This window comes from Sciurus vulgaris (genome assembly GCF_902686455.1).
Source record: "Sciurus vulgaris genome assembly, chromosome: 9".
NCBI classification, from domain to species: Eukaryota; Metazoa; Chordata; class Mammalia; order Rodentia; family Sciuridae; genus Sciurus; species Sciurus vulgaris.
The window spans coordinates 69,298,513-69,320,891 of NC_136469.1; the positions used below are offsets into that span (position 1 = coordinate 69,298,513).

Below are 22,379 nucleotides of genomic sequence, written 5' to 3' on the forward strand. Positions count from 1 at the left end.
ACAATTGTCAACTAGTCTTTGTTTCTGGGTGCATATTTATAATGATGGAGTTCTATGGATTTGATGTTTCTCCATTGTGTATGTAGTTCATCATAGTGATTAAGACTCATTTACCAAGGGCTGAGCCCGGTGGTAAGGTGGTACGGTGGTAAGGTATTGCCTAGCTTGCCAGGTCCTGGGATCCATCCCCAGCATGGTGCGATGGGGGGCAGGGAGAATCAATTAGCAGGTACAAAGGCTGAAGCATGGAGTAATTGCAATCCTCAGCAGTTAGAGCCCCTGACATTCTTTGACCAGTAGGCTTTCTTCCCTGCCACTTATCTACATGCAGCCATTAAAAGGTGTGTGACGACATCTTAAATTTATAGAAAGGCATTCTTCAAACAAACACTTGAATCTTCAAGAAATAATAATGGAATTAGCATTCCCCAAATATCCTTCTTTATATAAAAGGAGAAATACAAATCTGAGAGATATGATTCTAAATACTGTCCAGAGTTTTTATTAATTTATAAAAGATAAACAAGAACAAATATGTTTTACCATTGTGAATATGTCTCTTGTGGAAATCAGAAGTCCTCTGGAAGCAGGGGTATATTTGGCTCTTTTTAGAATACGCTTTATTATCTCATTTCCGGATATTTTCAGTATAGATCACATTTTCTTTAAAATTGTATTCTGTCTGATTATAAATGACTACATGTTCATGCTATGGTCTGAAAATGCATCAATATTTCTATCATCTCTGAAATTTAGGCCAGATCCAGAACAAATAGCATTACAGAGAAATCTGCCTACAGATTTTCATTGTACAGCTAGCAAAACCATCTATAATATCCCTAACTAAATTGCAAGATTTCTAGAGCTCTTGTATTATAATTTTCTTTTTCTTAATGTGAATCATAATGGTTTCTCCACACTTACATTAATTTTTAATCACAGTCTCTTACACTGTTGATTGAATTCCCCACCACTGCTAATGGCCTTTCTTGTAATATTCATTCATTTAAAATATATATGCTGATGCCTTATCTTATTTTTCAAAGGAAACCTGTTTAAAGTCAAAAGCAAAATTATAGTCACATGGATGTTAGGTCACAGCGGGTTACCATGTGTTTGATCAGCCTTGCCACCAGAAAATCCTTAAAATCTCAGTTGAAAAAATTTGCTCCATTAGGATTAAACAGAAGAATTATTCATATACTTGATATATTCCTTAATGTGGAATTTCATTCATATGTGCTTTATTTCAAATAATTGAGCTGGGGCAAAGCTAGATGTTATTCTTATTTATACAAAAGTTCATTTCCAGCAATTATTTAATAACAAAATTAATATTCCTGATATTGTAATGTGGTATGTTTTTACAGTGTTTAGTTAAGAACAAATAAGATATTTAGTAAGATCTTCATTTACTCATTATATAAAACCAACATAAAAATCGGGTGAGTTCTTTATAGATTCTGGAGATTAGTGCTCTCTCTGAAGTATGTGTTATAAAGATTTTCTCCCACTCTGTAGGCTCTCTTTTCACATTACTGATGGTTTCCTTTGCTGAGAGAAAGCTTTTTAGTTTGAATCTATCCAGTTATTGATTCTTGCTTTTATTTCTTGTGCTTTGGGAGTCCTGTTAAGGAAGTCTGATCCTAAGCTGATATGATGAAGATTTGGACCTACTTTTTCTTCTATTAGGTGCAGGGTCTCTGGACTAATTCCTAGGTCCTTGATCCAATTTGAGTTGAGTTTTGTGCAGGGTGAGAGAAGGTTAGTTTCATTTTGCTGCATATGGATTTCCAGTTTTCCCAGCACCACTTGTTGAAGAGGCTATCTTTTCTCCATTGTATGTTTTTGGCACCTTTGTCTAGTATGAGAAAACTACATTTATGTGGGTTTGTCTCTGTGTCCTCTATTCTGTACCATTGATCTACCTGTCTATTTTGGTGCCAATACCATGCTGTTTTTGTTACTTTTGCTCTGTAGTATAGTTGAAGTTCTTGTATTGTGATACCCCCTGCTTCACTCTTCCTGCTAAGGATTGCTTTAGCTATTCTGGGTCTCTTATTTTTCCAAATGAATTTCATGACTTTTTGCTGTATAACATACTCAATAAATGGGCTAAGGAAATGAGGGGACACTTCACAGAAGATTCACAAGCAATCAACAGATATATGAAAAAAATGTGCAACATCTCTAGTAGTAAGAGAAATGCAAATCAAAACTATTCTAAGATTTCATCTCACCCCAATTAGAATGTCTATTATCAGTACAAGCAACAATAGGTATTGGCGAGGATGTGGGGAAAAAGGTACACTTATACATAGCTGGTGGGGTTGCAAATTGGTACAGCCACTCTGGAAAGCAGTGCGGAGATTTCTTAGAAATCTTGGAGTGTAACCACCATTTGTCCCAGCTATCCCACTCCTAGGCCTATACCCAAAGGATTTAAAATCAGCATACTACAGTGATGCAGCCACATCAATGTTTATAGCAGTTCAATTCACAATAGCTAGATTGTGGAACCAACCTAGAGGCCCTTCCATAGATGAATGAATAAAGAAACTATGGTATATATATATACAATGGAATATTATTCAGCTATAAAGAAGAATAAAATTATGGCATTTGCAAGTAAATGGATGGAGTTGGAGAATATCATGCTAACGGAGATAAGACAATCTTCAAAAACCAAAGGTTGAATGATTTCTCTGATAAGTGGATGATGATACATAATGGGGGCAGGGGTGGGAGGGAGGCAAGAAGGAAGGAAGGATGGAGCGTATAGAGGAAAATGAGGAGAGAGGAGGGGGTAGGGGGAAGGAAAAAACAGAATGGGACAAACATCATTATCCTATGTACATGTATGATCACGCAAATGGTGGGACTCTAAGTACAACCAGAGAAACAGTAGTTGTACCCCATTTGTGTACGATGAATTAAAAAAAAATAAATTGGGGGAGAAACTAAAGGATAGCTTGAGATTTGAGGGTGCTATCAATAGTTTTCACGTTTGAAAGCTTTAAAAAAGTAACAGTACTAGTAGTTTGGCTATATGTTGATTTACCCTCATTCATAGGAAAAAAATAATTCATTTCTTCAATGAAATCATGTTTTAGAATTTATATGCTTCTAATTGTTATTATGAAAATTAATATCAGATCATACCTTTTAGCTGACATTTAGGTCCACTATATCCAGGACAGCACTTCCATTCCAATGAGGTAACAATTTTATGTTGCATCCTATAGACAGGGTTAGCTCTCTGATGAGATCTAGAGGGGAGAGCAATTGCAGGAAAATAGATTATTTATCTCATATTATCAGTTGGAATTATAAGTGTAAGGTATTTGAAACAATGCCTGACATATAATAAGCATTTAGTAAGTGTTAGCTGTAATAATCATAATCTTCAGCATCAATATTATATCCAAAGCTGCCAAACTTAGATTTCTTTGAATACACTACAAAAAATATTAGTGGCTATACTTGTGATATTTTCAATTTCTTTTTGTCATTATATTTTCTAAAGATATTATGACTTTTCCTTTCATAATTTTTTTAAGCTAAACCAATATTAGAACTTGATTTAATTTCAATTTTTAGAGAGTTATATAGGGATAACTTACTGTACTTCAATTCTATTATTTCCTATATTGTTTTAGTTGAAAAGATCCTCATTTCTTCTAGATCAATATTAAACAACTTGAAACAAATTGGATACTAGGGATCTAATTGTCATATTCAATCTATATTTTCTCTTCTCCAAAGTTTTAAAATTATACTATTTACTATTTCTTCATACAGTATTTCAGAGAGAGAGAGAGAGACAGAGAGACAGAGAGAGAAAGATAAAGGGGTCTAATGTGTAAAAATATTATTTCTGAGATAAAAACATGGAACAAAATCAATATGTTATAAATCTTTCAATAGAACAATCACTGTAATTAGTGAATGGTACTAAATTACAGATTGTATGTCTGTGAAAAAGTCATGAACTCAATTTGGCCACATTATTCCTATCCATGACTCCTACTTGTAGATGATATTTATGGAATGGGTCTATGAAATAATTCCACATATTCTTTCCTAATTCTCATATTATTTCTATGATGAAAATATTATTTTCCTGATTTGCTGCTGAGGAACCTGAAAAACAGAGAGATGAAATAACTTGCTCAAAGTTCCACATCTAACTTTGGTTAGAATTTTAACCCATGTTGTGTGGGCTAGCCTTGCACCCTAGAATTTGTCAGCTATAGTTCATCCATTGGCAGCACCTGGATATGTGGAGGAAGCACATAATAATAGAATGGGTTTTCAGTGACTGTGGTTTTTGTTTCTGTCATAATGTGCAGTTACCTCAAAGTGTCCAAGGTTATTCCTCAATTGTAAAGGGAGTGGTAAGATTCTTTTCTGTTTCTAAAAGCATACCTAACTTTATTTCAATGAACTATATTTAGTAAATAACTATCCAGTGAAATATTATCTCTAGTCCAATGACTACAGCTAAATAGAAAGTGAGCAGTTTAGAAATGGGCTTTGTTCAGAGTTTGTAGGGAGGGGCTCACACAATTAGTTGAACCACCACTGGGTTTGATTTGCCTGCTTAGGCAAACTGAGTATTTGTTGTATGTAACTCAGATATAATAAAACAAAAGGGGACAAATAATGTTTAAGTACTGAAATAGTGAACGAATGGAGATATTCACTCAAAAGTACAAAAAGATAAGAGATAAAAATAAAGATAAATATTTCTGGCTTATTTAAAGAGGAAAAAATAACAAAGAGCTCACCTTGAACCCAGAGGATAATATGATAGGGGTTACTGTGGTCATATTTTCATTACTAAAGAATTAAAAATGCATTCTTCGTGTCTCATGTTGACAAGGAAATTATCACAAAGGGAGTAAATGCTGAAGACAGAACTGGAGCTCAGCTCTTTCAAATCCCTAAGATGTGCTTAGCTCTCTGGACCATGAACTTTAGCTATCCCTCAAGAGAGTAAGAAACACCTTGATTTTATGTACCCTTACTGTGCATTGTTCCAGATTGCTGATGTGTCAGATTCATTTCCTGAGTTATTTGTATCACAATCTGCATAACATTAGCCATCATGGCCTGAATAGCAATTCTATTTTTTATTGCAGGTTCTTCAGGAACATCTCCAGCCAAGCTACTGTGACTACATGAATTCAGAGAATTTATCAAGTGCTCAGCTCTACATTTTAGGGCAATGATATAAATTAAAAAAAAAAAAACAAAAAAAAAAACTAGATAATATAGGTCATTAAAAAAGACACAAGAAGAAAGGCCCCACTTAACTGTTTTACCATGCATAATTGCAATTTCTGGCTTTTTAAATTTTAGAATATGTGCCAAGTTACCGTATTGCATTGTATCATAGTCACCACTCATTAATGTATACGCTAATGTGTATTCACAAGTATTCTATGCCTCCTTATCTTGGATGAAAGACAGTTTAGTAATAAATTATTTTAAAGTAATACTGGCACTATTTTTATAAAGCTTCACATAATGGTCACACCTCACTTTTTTAAAAAATAACTTTGCATAAAATCTGCAATGATTATGAGCTAGTATCAAAAAATGATCAATAAGTCTTTAAAACTGGATTCGTATTTCATAAGGAATTAAAGGATAGCTTTGTTGATCAGACCATAGAAAGAAAGTAATACAACTGTAAAAACAGAAAGAAGTGGGAGTGTTAACATTTATTAAACATTCACAGTGCACCTGGCACTAGGTCAAGTATATTACTCTATTATCTCACGTGATTTTAAAATCATTTGACGCAAGTATTATTAGGATCTGCATTTTAACTTACATAATGTCTAATGTGATGGCTCTCCTTTGACCCTACTACACATATATGCATGAGATGACTAACTTTGCATATTCTCAGTCATAAATGATTATAGCACAAGTTGTATTTTCAAAAAACATTACATACGTGTAGGGGCAGGATCCAATGGTCCGGCTGCAGGGTCCACTCCCACCAGGAACGTAAGTGACCTGGTTGTCCAGTATCACTGTGGGAGATAACCTGGTATGTACATAAGCACACCAGTTCCTAGGGGATAAATCAGCATTATTATAAAGATCATTGTCAACAAATGTCCTTTCCATCAAAACTGTATTCATGCATTATTTAGAGACAGGATTTGCTAAGTTGCTTAGGGGCTCACTGGCTTTAAACTTGTGATCCTCCTGCCTCAGTTTCCCAAGCCCCTGGAATTACAGGCATGCACCACCATGCCCAGCTCAGAAGATGTTTCGATTGTGAAAAAAATGCAATATTCTAGGTGCAAATTATTATAACTAATAAAAGTTCTGCAAATTACTCAATTTAAAATGAAAATATATAATAGCTAATCAATTTATTTCCCACACAACTTTAAGATCAATTATATTTCTTTGTATTGACAATAAATTAAAAAATGATACCATTTGCAATAGCAAAAAAAAAAAAAACAACAACAACAAGGATAATGCACTCTAGAATAAATTCAACAAAAGCAGTATAAAATTTATTTCATAATATTTTTGAACATATTGAAAGGTTGTAAAGAAAAACTAATAAATCACACCAATTGATGGGAAAAGCCAAAGTAAATGTGTTCTCTTCAAATGAATCTATAAATTATTTGTTTAGAAACAAATCTTAGTTTTACATGAGAATTTAAATTATTTTATTTTATAAATTTTAAATAATTAACTAAAATCATGAACTTCAAAGAGTTCTGTCTCTGGCATTGGATATACCTGCCTATGTTAAAAGTTATATCTGAGCAAGACATATAAAGCAATAGTTTTCAGATGCCAGATAGCAGATGACACAGTCGTACGATTCTTGAAAGTGTGAGAAAGACTAATATGAGCTCCATGTTCAATTGAGTTTTCAAAATGCATCACAGAGGGGTAGATTCTCCCACCCCTAAAGGATATAACATCCCTTGAAGGAAATGTGCATTTGTGGCTACTGAGATTGTTAAAATATGTAGGAAAGATTCACAAAACCAGGGAGTTGGGCAGAGATGCCATTTTGAAAGTCAACATAGGGTCCCCTTGAATCTCAAGCTGAATACTTTGTTTTGCTTGCAGGCAACAAAACGGAGACACTTGACTAAGAGTCCACGATGCTGAGCAAGAAGAAGCAAACAAAGCTGGATGTGAGAAGCAGAAAAATAAGATCAATACATAGAGTAAAAATTCAGTAAACAGAAAAAAACAGAGATGACACAGGTGTTAGAATTAGCAACCAGTGGCTAAAATGGTTAAACATTTAATAGAACGAGAAACATAGACTTTATGAATTAAAGATTGACTGGATGTGCTTAACAGAATTTGGCCTAAGATTGTGTAATTAAGAGTTCTAGGAGTGGAGGAGAAAGAGACTGGGACAGAATAAATATTTCATGAATAAGAAAGAAAATTTTTGTAAATTTGATCAAGAAAAATCAAACCTCATATCTAAGAAGCTCAATGAATTCCTAAAGGATACATGAAAGTAAAACCTTACTTTAAGTACATCATATTAAAATTCCAAAAACAACATATGAAAAGAAAAAAAAAATCAACTATGTTAATTAGCTTGATTAATCATTCCATGTTGAGGTCATCTAAGGAATCCTTCCAAAGCAGATAAATTGAATACCATAAAACTTGTGGAAGGTTCTTTTGAATGAGATGTTTTAAATATGCAAGTCTCTATGAAGAGAGACGGGGGGAAAAAAGATATCTTGGCATATTTTGCTAAAGCATGATTATACCTGAGGCAAAAATATCACAAAACAAAGAACTGGGAAAAACAAGAAATAAAAACCTAGATTTATAATGAACAAAACTACAATAATGGATTTCTAAAAGAGTTAACTAGATTTCTTATGCAAATCCAATGGTGATGATCTTAATCACTGAAACAATTTTAACAAAAGCACAGTGAGATTGTATGTCACTTGAACACTTAAACCAAATGACGAGAAAGCTGGGAAGGGGCAGCAAAGTAAGAGTCCTAACATCTCTGGAATGAAGGGAAGGGAGGGGAATGGGAATAGGAAAGATAGTAGTATGAATTGGACATTACTATCCTATGTGCATATAGGATTACATGACCGATGTAATTCTACCTCATGTATAACCAGAAGAATGAGAGAGTATACTCCATATATGTATAATATGTCAAAATACATTCTGCTGTCATGTATAATAAGAACAAATAAAAGAAAAAAATATATCTTTTTGTGTGAGACAAAATGGCAGTGTGACCTGCAAAGACCTTTTAAAATACTAAATAGTAAAACAATCTCATGACCAAAATGGTTAAAGAGGGAAGGCAGCAGATCAGCATTACTCATGGCCCAGCAATCTTTGATCCAGCATAAATTCAAAGAGCTACCCACAGCAAAAGGGCCCCTGGTGTGACTCATAATTAGGTTTATGCTTCTGATGAAATAAGCTCACCAAGGAATGCTTAAAAATGTAAATATAATTTTAAAATCAAATTGTCTGAAAATGTTGATTTAAAAAGACAAAATTAAGCATGACAAAATCGTGATAAGCAATTTAAAGGCAAATGCAAAGAGCGCAGGCAAGTATTTTGCTCCAACCTGGAAATCCTGTGTACCTTTCCAGACTGATTATGGTGAATAGAGAGCAGTGACTTTGAAGTGTTTAGCTGTCCATGGGGTCATAACCCTCTATCCAGCAGGCTGCATTTGGGATTCTCTTTAAGGGTAATAACTCTGTTGCTTTTGTGCAGCAGCATGTAGTGAAAAAAGCTTGTATTGATTTTTTGGATTTTCCAAGTTAGTAGGTAAAAGGTTTGGTCTAGGGAGGAGCAGACTTCTTTGGTTGTGAGTACAGGGTAGCTTGTGGAGCACGTAAAACAGAAGGTGGAAAGGGGTCCTGTGACCACTTGTCAAAATTGAAGCCTGTGTATAATGAACTAAGAAAGGGCATTGTAAATAAGCTGCTGTACTTTTGATTTTGACCTTTTAGAAGCTCAATCTTTCAGGAGGTAGGAAAAAAAGACTAAATTAAGAAAAACTTCCATTAACTGACCAAATCACAGTCCAGATACACCAATTCTTATCTTATTTTGAATGAGAGTGAACTGAAGCAGCAAAGGATGCCTTTAAATAATGACCACATAGGATAGTTTTCCTAAAAATAAAGGTTAACAGTCTATAAATTAACATTGTTCAGTTATAAGAGTTTTTAGAACTCAGGTTAATAGATTGTTATCTAATTCTTTTTTTAAACATTTTTATTAGTTGTTGATGAACCTTTGTTTATTTATCTGTATGCAGTGCTGAGAATCGAACCCAGTGCCTCACACATGTGAAGCAAGCACTCTACCACTGAGCCACAACCCCAGCCCTGTTATCCAATTCTTAAGAGACTAAATGTATAGACTTTCATATTTCATAACCTGTGGCTTGAATTGACACAATAGTATGAAAGCATCAAACTCTGAGGGTGTTCACTAGAAGTCAAGATAAACCAGCAAAGTCTCTACCATAAACCCAGCCAATCATGGTGTGTGTGTGTGTGTGTGTGTGTGTGCATTTTTCCCCCTCAGAAGTTGTAGAAAATTTTATGTTTGGGGGAGAATTTTTAGGTTGAGGAATCTATCATTCTTTTTAAGATAAATTCAGATATCCAAAGGCGAAGAAGAGGAAAAACTGAGACAATATAAGAAAAATATGGCTGCTTGTGAAAAGTAATATTCTCAAAGAAATAGGTTTACCTGGTGTCTTGGTTAACAACCTCCTTACCTCACCTAATATTCACCTAGGCCTCCCTGCCTGGAGAAAGTGTAAGATTACAAGTGACCTTCTCCTTACTTTGTACTTATAGATGACTACAAATTACAAATGATAATAACATATACATGTATTAATCATTCATACATGCCTTAGGAAAAAATTAGGTCTCTGGTGGGATTTAGAGAGAAAAATATTAATTAACCCTTTGCAAGGAAATAATTCATTCATAATGCCACTAATTTATCTCATGAAGAGCCCTATTTTTTAATTATAAGATTATTAGTACATGGAAATACCTAAACTTGACCATAACTACTAGTAAGATCATAAAATGACAAGGTTGTACATCTTAGAAATGAAATCATATTTGTCTTTTGTTGAAAGAATGAAAAGACAGAAGGAAGAAAAAAGAACTGAAAATGTGCTGAAAGATAAAGGAAGGGAGGGGAGATAAGGGATCCCCCCCCCCCCCCCCCATCAAACCTGTGTCACAAACACTTGCTTTTCCTCCTCTGTGAGTCAGACTTAGAAGGTCATTTCTGATGATGAAAGACTGCTTACTGGTCAAGATTTCTTTCTTTGTTTTTGTTTTACAGGTGGGGGTAAATGAGGAAGAGAATTCATTTCTGTGCTGAGTTTTTTTTTTCTATTGCCGAATATAGCAGGAAGAGAGAGGATCCAGGTAGTGACATAGGAGTAAGCAAAAGAAGATAATAAAGAAAAAGTTTCCTTGAATAGAGTCATGTAACATAGTTGTTGATGTGTTACATAGGGGGATGTGACAAATTTGGATGCTGGAGATAGGCTGCCAGCTTCAACAGCTTGACTCCACAACCTGTTAGCCATTACCTTGTCTGTTAAATGAATTTCTTAATCTGTAAAGTAAATATGACATTTCCTACCTCACAAAATTATTATGAAAGTAACTGAGTTAACATATATAAAACACTTGGTGCCACCGCTACTAAATAATTAAATGACTCAGATATTTAAGTGGGGTAAGTGGGATTTTTTAAATGGAGATTATACACTATTTTTTTTTTTTTGCCTAATAACTCCATTTTAATTTTTTTAAATTATATGACAAATTCATCTTAACCATAATTGCTTGTATGCTTCAAGTCAATACTAATTTCCAAAAAACCAATAGAGAAGGCTCTCATCATTTATGTTCAATTCAAATGATGAAGCTTAGCTCTCAAGAGAAATATAGTATTCAAAGTGTCTCCTTAGACTTCAGAAGTCACAAACATAAGTATTTCCAAAGTGTTACAGAATATTTTATTAGAATTTTAAAAAATCATACTTAAAAGAGAAGTCCTTTGTCAAATTATTAATTTGAGAAACTAAAATGTACACGTAGCTGACTAGTCCTAAATAAGAAAGCAGTCCAAGGTAAATATATACAATATGAATGAAGAAATAATAGAAATGGGAAGTATTCACGTTTAGTAAAAAGATTCTCCATATGCAAATCACACTTAAATAAAGCACTGGTCTTTATATTTTAGTTTTGTCTAGTAGTCCAAAAGACTAGTTCACTTCAATACTTACTTCCTTAAGAAAATGAAAGTTTTATTTTCAGAGAAAAATAATAATTTATGTTTGTGGTTCATTTTCCTTTAGTGTGCCTTTCTATCGTTATAGTTTTTTCTTTTCAAATTTCTTTATAGTATTTAAGCTTAGATAAAATTATTAGTTTTATAAAAGAATAATGTAAATGGATTAATATCTAAAACAAAATTTCAAGAGGGAACCATGAAACACTGAGACCATGGGAAACTTTTGGTACTTTAATTTTATGGTTATTCAAACTTCAATAAGAAACACGTTTTAATATACCAACTTTTGGAATTAAAGTCTTTTTCAGGCATTTTTAATTTTCTTTCTGTAGTGAGCACAGGGTGGTGAATACATTGAGTTTTCAGTGATGACTGTATGGTGCCAGAAGACACACAGATTATACTGCCTTTCTACGATACTCTTGGTATAAAATTATAGGAAAATGAACTAGATGTGTTCCCATCCCAGGAGATACCTAAGGTTTGGTTTTCTGATCCAACCTATTTTCCAAGTTTTAAAGTAAAAGATAGTACTCTTTAAGAAGTGGTACACTGAATTAACTATGTATAACATATATATCTTTTTAAAATAATGATTCTTAAGTATAACTTTTTTCATAAATTTTCTTTATTTTACTTTATTTTATTTTATTCTATTTTCTTCTTCAGACTCTAACTTCAGTTTTTTCAGGGCATTGTAAACTGTTTTTATTCCAGTAGGTGTCAGACTTTCCCAGTGTGCAGACTGTAAAGCAGGCTAACAGTTGTGTGATGCTTAATTCTATCTTTAATCGGTTATTCCTGCAAACTGACTCTTTTAGTATTTCCCCCAAATAATATATTCTTTAAATTATAGCTTTATAACCAGAAAAGCAGCATGTGTGGAAATACAAAAATTTCTCAATTACCCGGACTATATGAGGACTTGTTAAATTCTAGCATATAAAATACAAAATATATCTATACGTTCAGTAGTAACAGTGAAGAGAAATAGCAAAGTAATTCAATAAAGTAAATGATTAATGAGAAAAAATTGAGATATGGAATATATATAATGTTTGTTTTCACTGGCAGTAATATAATGGATTCATATTAAAAATATTCTTTTAATATAATGGTGTGTTTCTCTTTAGAATTTTACAACATTTAAAAATAATCTATGGCTATCATTAGGTCTAATAGTAACTTTGCATCAACACATGAATTTAACTCATCAGATTCTTCTAATCTGAAGCCTACTTATAATTCACACAAAATGAACAGAAAAAAATATATATATACTATGATAACAGAATTACTTTAATGGTTTGATTGTGTAAATTAACATAATTTTTAAATGTGGTATTAATTTCTTAATTTACAAGTAACTTAAAAGATATGAAGAATGCATCCTTTGAGGCATTACATTAGAAGCCACAACTCACTCAACTAAGCTTCCTCTTTATACATAAACAAGTTATATAGTTTATAGAAATGAATATTACAAACCAAATTCTAAAAGAAATTGTCATTACTTTCATCCAAAAAAATCCATTTTTTTCTTCATATTCAATTTTTATTTTCATGAATATTTTGACCCAGCTGTACATGAAATAAAATGAGGAAAGAAAAAGATACAAAAAATGGAAAACTGAACTAAACTTAATTTCTGATCGTTCTCTTCTGTTTCATTAAAAAAAAAAAAAAACAATGAAAGCAAAAACCTCCTCAACAGAGCTGCCAGTAACTGCTGTCTCTTTTTCTACCTTTCTATGTAGCTCCAGTCCCTTGGACCCCATCACAGAGCTCACTTCACTATTTAGTGTCATGTCACTGTAATAGTGGCTATTTTGGGTCTTCGTTTTTCTGCCCTTTTTCAGCGGTATTACACACTGTTGATCACTTGCCTCCCTTCCTAAAATATCTTTTTCTTTGCTCCATAGGCATTCCATTTAAGGGCTTATTGCCGGTACCTGCTGCTCTTAGTCCACCAAATATTAGAATTTCTCTGATTGTGATTCTAGGACTATTTTTCAGCATCATCTACATCAATGCCTTAATATATTTCTATACACCAATGCTTTCCTAGATTTTACCCTGGACTTGATCTCCCCTTTGAGTTCCAAACCCATCCAAAACCTGTTTTTCCACACAGTTTTTTTTGAACTCTTTCTACAAACTTGACACTACTCTGAGCAGTGAATAGAATAGTCAGTAAGACAGGCAAAGTTCTTGTGTTTGTGGAATATATATTCAATTGTGGAAAGACACAAATAGACCAAGTAATTTTAAATAAGTGCTATGAAGGAGAAAGAAATAAGGGTGACAAGACAGGGATAATGAGCAAGAGGATAGAAAACTTTACATCAATTGTTTGGAGAAGGTCTCTTTGAGGAGATGACACTAAAACTTAAGATGCAAATGAAAAGGAGTCCCTCGAACTACCTGCTGAAGGAAGAGCATTCTGGTAAGAGCAAACAGGAGCTTCTTAGAGATCCATATTTAACTTGACATGTTCAGGAAGCAGTGAAGGCCAGAGTGCCCAGAGAAATCCTGTGAAGTGAGTTTGGAGTGTTAAAGTAAGTGAGATATCAGATTTCGCAGATTTGCAGATGCACATTTCTGTGAATCCAGAATGTTTTGAAATCAGTGATACTCTTCTGTCACAACTAGTCAGAGAGTACGTAGCACCATTGCCTTAGAAATACCTTAACCAGTTTCATTTTAAGTTCATAAAAGAAAAAAGTCTAAAAAGATAAATATGATAAATACAATAGATATGATAAAAAAGTCTAAAAGATAAATCTAAAAATTCTAAGAAAGTGTGATGTCAAAGTGTGATGTCAGCCTTTTCTTTTTTTCTTTTTCTTTTCTTCTTCTTCTTCTTTTTTTTTTTTTTTTTTTTGGAGGGGGTATTGGGGATTGAACTCAGGGGCACTCAACTAGTGAGCCATATCCCCAGCCCTATTTTGTATTTTTATTTAGAGACAGGGTCTCACTGAGTTGCTTAGCACCTCGAGGTTGTTAAGGCTGGCTTTGAACTCACAATCCTCCTGCCTCAGCCTCCCAAGTCACTGGGATTATACACTAGGGCCACCACACCAGGTTCTTTTCCTTCTTATAAAAACCCAAAATAATGTGTCACCATGACAAAGTCTTACATCCAATGAAATACATTAATCTGCCTTAAATATCTAAAAAGATCTCTTACTTGCATGGGGCATGGAGCATGGAAGGGAAGTGTGGAATGATATGATCCAGTTAGGAAATTAGTGGTAGATAATGGTGGATGGGAATAGAATGGTGGGAGCAAAGGTGGAGAGAAGTTGAGGAACTTGAGAGATATTGGAGGGCCTAAAGGACTTCTTTATAGACTAGATTAAAAAAAAAAAAAAAAGCAGAAGGAAGAGAAAAATGTCAAAGACATATCTAAATTCTCCAATTATGCAATTAGCCATTTACTGAGATGATGAAGACTGAGATACATGTGTGCAGGGGGTGTGGAGTGTGGGAGAAGCTAGGGAGGCAGCTGATCGCATCAACACCTCATTGTACCTATTATCCTCTCAGGCAGGCTCACTGACTCTATTCAGAATGGCAGGTTGTTCACCTGTTGCACACTCAGAAGCTTCATTCAGAATGTTCACTGTGTTTGATTCAGCATCAGCCTTTATGATTTATTGTTTTTCCTCCTCACACCCCTCAGACAGGGAATGCAGGCATTTTTGTTTACTATTTGCTCCGAGCATAACCACAGTGCTGGTGTCCAGATTAGGTGTCCAGTCAATATTTATTCAACACATAAATATACCAGTCCTAATTTCTTCTTTTTTGCCCCATCTACCCACTCTGCCAGACAGGAAACCATAGCTCCATTGTAGTTAAGAGATCCTGAAGTGCTAAAATGAAAGAAAATGCATGATGATGCAAAATATACCAGAACAATCATGTGGAAAAGAAGTTGTCATAGACAGAAGTATTCCTCTTACTAAGAACTACTGTAACAATCCAAGAACGACAGGAGAGGGGGAAAAAAAAGTAAGATGAGTTTATCCCAAATCAACCAGGCTTTGCCATGGGGAAATATTTCTTTGGGAAGGATTCTTCTTCATATTCACAATTTGATCTTCATATTTCACACTTAATTTTCTTAAATATTGTGTACCTAGTAAGCACAGATTTTTGCTATCACTGAAAATATGTCCCTATATGCTCTCAGTGATACATATCACTAATATTTGATAGACCTAATTCTGTTGTCTTCCCAAATGAGCAAGGTTAATACATGCTTGTTAACTATTATAGACAAAATCTACTCAATCCCAAATTGAACATTTTGTAATCTGAAGTATTGATTTTTCAGTCTAAATTTTCAAGTAAAAAAATTCCAAGTGAGTAAAGTTTTAGTTAAAATCAGATATACTTGTACATATTTTTTTAAATTGCATAACTTTTTAGATATGGTGAAGAAATAGACTCAATAAGAAATGCATATGCACAAATTCATCAATTTGTGTTCCTCTCACTGTCTTACTCCTCACTTTTGTATCAACACCAGCTTAAGCAAAATGTCCTCACATAGTGGGTGTCAACTACTATTTTGCATTTGATTTTTAAAACATTATTAGGAAAAAGTCTAACAATTTAGATCCCAAACACGTTTGGTGTCTTGAAATCTTTTTTTTTTTTTTTTTTTTGGGGGGGGGTGGTAAAAGTACTTTACAAGTTTAGTTTTGTAACCCTCAGCTTCTAGTATTCCAAACACATAGATAACTCTGAGCGTTAAAGGAATAAAACAATGGCTTAGCCAAGATTATATTTTCTTTGTTTTTGTCTGGTTTTCAGTCTATTTGAATGCTCTCTCTAACAATGCTAACGTTGGCGTTATTATTTTACTTCACCAATTCAAACTGGTCCAACTTCAAATTAAAATCAACACATAAGTAGTCTTTTCTAATTTATCACATTCATTACCATGAACACAATATAATAACAATGCTAGTAAAACACCATTTGTGGAGTCCCTTTCCTGTGAGATTAATTTGTCTAAGGCATATTTCATTATTTTGAATCTGGATGATAATCCCATAAAATTTTACTTTTATCTGCATTTCCCCATATGATATCTCTTTTACATAGGAAGAAACAAAGACTCAGGAAGATCAGTCAATTTGGTCAAAGTCATGGGTCTTGACAGTCCTAGAGCCAGAATTACAACCTAAGCTTAATTATATAATGAGTATTTTTGCACACAACTCAGATGGTTTGATTATGACATATTTCTACAATTCTATTCCAATTTTCACATCTGTTTATGTCCCCATTTAAAAAGGTTTTTCTTCTTTCAAGTTGTGGATGTAGTTTTGAACATAACTAACACATGGAATTAAAAAAAAAAAAAAAAACAAGAATAGCCACCATGATGCTACTTTAGTAGTGAATATCCCAAATAACAGTATTTGCATAAGTGCATGAAAAAGTGATTTTGATTATTTCAGATAAAACAAAATTGCTGCATTTTACATGCTCATCTTTTCACAACTAGGTAAGGTAAAAATTGTAATGGTAGGATTACAATTATGATCTGATTTTATCTTGAACCTAAAATAATTTTCTGGGAGTGAAGTAGTTTAAGCAATAAGTTAGTTTATAATCTTATAGAATTACAATCAGACACAGAAAAAATATATATATATAAAGGAGTGTTCCTTACTTTCCTCTAGTTGTTTCAAAGCTTGATTTTTGATAGCTGGGTCGTTGGTTTTGACTGCTATCTCCTCTGCTGAGGTAGGTTTCTCTTGGGGATCGATTTCCCATGCCTCTAACCGAATTTAGAGAAATTTCTTGTTGATTTGACTTTCTGGCAAAACTCCGAAGAAATTTCAGTGTGGAGTTGGAAAGAACCACTGTCTCTGCTCCAAGGTTGACCTTGATGCCAGACTGGGTTGGGAGGGCATGATTTTGAAGCCTCACCACCCCTTCTTCTGTCTTCCCTGTGGGTTTGAGTGTTGGGTTTCTCATACCTTCAGGAAGGGTGCTTGTTTCAGAGGGAGGCTGTGTGGACTGTAGAGGACTCTCTTCAGAAGTTCTCATCCCAGAAGTTGTAGCTCTCTTAGAAGATAGGATCTGAGAGGATGACTGCATTTGGACACTTTGTGTGTTATTTAGAGGAATTGAAGTGGAGGCCATATTCTTCTGGAAGTTTTCATCCTCAGTTGTAGTCCAAGAATGCTCAGTGTTGTTAAGCCCAATGCCCCCACTCCATATACTTGAAAGCAGAACAAATAACTTTGCGCCCTTCATCTCAATAGTTTGAAACAAAAAAATTCATGTGAAATTGGAGGGCAAAGTCCTTCAAGCTTTTGGGATGGCTGTTTCTACACTGAATGTGCTAAGACAGAACTTTGCCAATTTGAGATGTGTAGAGGAAACAGGTTTCTGTGTTTTGTGGTGGACTCAGGAAGTTGGATTTCCTGTTTCTGTAGGCTTTTTGTGATCTGTGACCTCCGCTAGGATGGATCTATGGACACGGTAAAAGGGCCTCTGACGAAGCTAAGGGTAAATGGAAAAATGAAGGCAATTATTATCAGGAAAACCCAATGAGGAAACCATGAAACAACTTTCCTTCCCAAAATATCCAATATTCATGTTTCACTGATTTTGAAGAAAAATTTCACTTGGATAATGAGAACTATGGAATTTTGTTTACAGAGGCTGAATGAGAAAGAGTAACGTTTTGTTCTGGACATAGGAAATTGAGAAAATATTTTGTGATACTTCTTTTCTGCTGCGCCATATCCAGAGTCACAGCCTGTACAAATATACACCTATAAGCACACAAATAATCAAAAACACATTTGCAGTCTGTCTTTCATACATCAAACAGGATGAATTATGAAAAATTTACTATTTTTATAAATACACTTCAGTTGCATCATTACTTAAAGTTAATCTCAATGATTATAATAACAAAAAGAAGCTTAAATAATTGTAAAGGTATACAAGAAACTTGCTTTAAATTTTGTTATTAGAATTTCTACCACTGATACCAAAAAACAGAATGAATAATCGGAATGCTACCTTATCTATTTTTTAACCCTGATGTTCTAGGGGTTGTGTGCAATTAGTATTTTACCACTGAAAAATAGATGAAGAAAAATGAGTCACATGAAAATAAAATAGTATCATATAAAATACTTTTATATCTTTACTGTAGTACATGAAGAAATAAACTGATCAAAGAGTTTTCTATCTTTTTTTTTTAGTAGAGATGCTTCATGAATTTATGATTTCATTTTTCCAGCAAATCTCTGATTCCTAGGGTTCTACAAATCTTTCATCTGTAAAATTTCATATATATATATGTATATATCTTAAATAAATATATGTTAAATTATAAGAGTTTATTCATTTATCCACACAATTAGTAAAAATCTAAACCTTCAGTCTATGCAAGACCCCTTCTCATAGATGGTGGGATTATAAAGGAAACCAAGAATATTATTGGATATTCATTTTTAATGGTCATTTACATGTTATTTGAAGATGAGATCCATATGTAATTAATCTTTTGTCACCTTCTTTGCCAGGCATGAGGTTTTTGATAAATATTCATCATAGAATTTTTTTTCCAGAATTGGAGAATAGGAAACCTGCTCCTATTTGGCTCTTTGTTATTGTAGATATGTGTTCTAGTCCCCAGTTCTGAACACAGGACATCAAGTTTTGAAACAAGGCCTAATTTTCCCTGACTTGCTACCTAACTACTTGATATTAATATCTCCCCAATCATTGCTATTCATTTCTACATGCATGTTGTTGACCTACTAGAAAATATATAATGTAGGCTTATTTAAATTAAAACACACAGGAATTAGCAGCCCAACTGACTTCAGTGTGGACTACAAAGCAGAAAAATCCACAAACCTTACATTAGTAAAAGAGTCCAGCACAGATAATCCAGGCAGCTATTAGTTAGCCAAAAGAGCAATGGAACCACATAATACTTGCACTACAAACTTGGTTTTCAGTACAAAAAAAAAAAGAAAGAAAGAAAGAAAAAGACTTTATAGCTCTTTACCTAGAAGAGACAGGAGCACTAGCTTTGACTTTTAATGGAATAGTAATTAGAAAAACACAAGTAAAATATTTCTATTTAATGTACCGTTTTTGAATTCTTCTCCTTAGATTTAGTACGAGTAGATGAACAGACTATCTTGGATGTTGAAAAAACAACTAGTATAATGGCATTCACAGTCTTTTATTTTGCTTAGTTCTGGCTTTTGCTTTTAAAATTAAAAAAAAACATCTTGGGTCCTTGATTCTAGTCAAAGTAAGGGAACTTTAGTGGTAAAAGGTCACTCACCGGATCTATAATTGATACTAAACATCTACCAAATGGTAATAAAACTGAATGAAAATGAGTAATTCCTTTAATCTCTTGTAGGGTATTGACCTGTCATGCCTGCTCTCTCCATCCAAGCTTACAAGTGACCCTGTGATCTGAAGGCTAAAGGTGCTATATCTCATTATTGATCTACTAAGCGACTTGTGCTATAACTCTCCGGAGAATTTTTAGCTCATTTGATAGTTTTAGGCTTATGGATCAGCTCTTAATTAGAGATGTAAAATCTCTGTACTACAGAAACTATCAGAGACCTACCTTCTAATTCTGCTTTCTGAGATTCACTAATAACTATCAAATAACAATTAAGAAAAATAGTATTCCTGAGCTGACTTGAGAGAAGAATACTCAGTTCACTTCTTCTTCCAGATACGTTAAATACTACTGTTGAATTAAATTTGCTGTCTGCTCATGTACTTGGACCCCTTCATTCTGCTACACCCCTATTTCCCATTAGACGCATATATTAGGTTATGTTTTACCATATTACTAACTTATTCACTTTGAATATTTTATAAAAATAAAGCATGAAACTCTTTATGTTATGGGTTCTCAGGATATTTTTATGTCATTTTTTATTGCATCATTAACAGGATTGAATGCACACTGCAAAATGGGTTATCTCTAGGTGATGAGATAATCAGTCTTGTCTGTTTTTCTTTACAATGCACAAGAATTTATTTTCTAACCACTAGAAAAAAAAGTACAAAATGTTTTTATTAAGTTGAAAAACGACAAATGTCCAGTTGAAGTAGAACCCTAGACTGAGGATTTCACTGTAGATTGTGCTATGTATTATTTGGAGCTGTTGTTATGGCTTCAAGAGTTATGATTATAAAAGGCTTTGGATATGATATAACTTCCACCCCATTGATACAATTTCTCAGTAGCTCTTTTATTTTTCATATAAGAGTTTCTTATTTTCTTAAAATATTTTAAATAAGATTTTCTTATAGCTTTTTCCTTTCAGTTGGAATTGTTAAAAATAATTGCATAACCAGAGTTCATGCCTTTTTTAAGTTTTCGTTGGTTGAAAATATTAAAAACCTATTACCTTTATATGTGGATAAAGGAGTGAAATGTATATAGCAAAAGGGCTGAGAAGGAAAGAAGTTTCCTCATGATTTTGATGAAACAATGTAGTAGATAAGCTAAATTCAACATTCTGTATAACAACCATGCTATGTATATATTCTCTTCTCTTCTACTTATAGAAAAAAAAATAGTGTTTAAGAATAAATTCACAAGGTAACACTAATGATTCATAGAACACACAATTTTGTTTCAATTTACAGTCTACCATTTGGTAGTGGCCCCCCAAAGAAGTAACAGACTTCTAAGTTTAGAAAAACTGTGAAAAAATAATTTTCAAGTTGTTTTCAATTCATTTTCTTAAAAATTTTTAAGCTATTTTTCAATTTTTTTTTCTTTTTTGTACCAGGGGTTAAACCCGGGGCACTTAATCACTGAGCCATATCCTCCACCCTTTTTAAATATTTTATTTAAGAGACAGGGTCTTGCTGAGTTGCTTAGGGCCTCAATAAGATGCTGAGGCTGCTTTATCCTCCCAAACTGCTTGGATTACAAGTGCCACCTCACCTATCTACTGCATCTGACTCCTATTTTTTATTTTAATTTCACACCTAACTTCAGATACTTCTAAGAATCTAACCATTTCTATTAGTTTGAGTTTATGCAATTAGAGGGAAAGTTTTGGGTTTTTATAAGTTTGTCTTTAGTCTAATGGTAACTGCTTTATTCTTTTCTGTTGAGCACTTATTTCAGTTTCTGCATATGCATGTAGGAATTGATGATGTCATATCCTTGACAGCACAAGTATTACATACTTTCCATTTGCTAGAAAAGAGCCTCTGGGAAAGGCAGAACACTACAACATTCCCAGCATCCAGAACAGTGTTTCACAAGAACTCAACAAATACTTCTTGAATAAATGAATAGATAGATGAAGCTATGGATGTGTGAGGAAGTAAAGGAAGGGGTCTCTATTGCACCTCTCATAGCCTCAAGAGACAGGAAGCAATGTAAATGAATAGGATGTACTCGTTCTGGGAACACTATTTCATATTCTCCTGGATTTCCTCCTGTAAGTGTCTCCTAAATAAAATTCAAATGTCCATTGTTTCTACAGCATTTGTTTTCAAAACAAATTTGAGAAGATTTATTTTGAAATCATTACAGCCACCTTGCAATAATATAGCAAAGACAAAAGCTGTGTAATAAAGGGTAATAAATCAGAAATGATGCTGGAAAAATCTAAGATATGAAAATTAATTGAAATTTAGAACAAGCTGGGTGTGGTGGTACATGCCTATAATCCCTGCTACTCTGGAGGCTGAGGAAGAAAGATCACAAGTCCAAGCCCCAGCCTCAGCACTTCAGTGAAACCCTAAGTAACTTGGCCAGAACCTGTCTCAAAACAGCAATGAAAAAATAAAAAGAAATGGGAAATCTCAGTGGTTAAAGAAAGGAAAAGAATTAAGAATGAAACTAGGTTCAAGTAAGCTGTTAGGAAAAAGAATATGGAAAATAATGAATTATATAATGTTTTATATTAAGTGAAAAAAGCACATTCTGTCAGGTAAAAATATAACGTATTTTGGTCTAATGTTAAATTTTTAACTTTATATT

The 22,379-nt window shown here is 33.6% G+C and overlaps 1 protein-coding gene across 2 annotated transcripts in view; it reads right to left on the reverse strand.

Annotated features, from left to right (window-relative positions):
- MMRN1 (multimerin 1) overlaps positions 1 to 17,723 on the reverse strand; it is a 57,513-nt gene extending 39,790 nt beyond the window's left edge. For both annotated transcript variants that reach the window (XM_079153198.1, XM_079153197.1), the window contains exons 1-3: positions 17,040 to 17,723; positions 5,969 to 6,088; positions 3,163 to 3,269 (exon numbers count right to left, since the gene is read on the reverse strand). In XM_079153198.1, the coding sequence (XP_079009324.1) occupies positions 3,163 to 3,269; positions 5,969 to 6,088; positions 17,040 to 17,629 (817 nt within the window). In that variant the 5' untranslated portion in view covers positions 17,630 to 17,723. The remainder of the gene's footprint in view (positions 1 to 3,162; positions 3,270 to 5,968; positions 6,089 to 17,039) is intronic.
- Between the last annotated feature and the right edge of the window lie 4,656 nt (positions 17,724 to 22,379).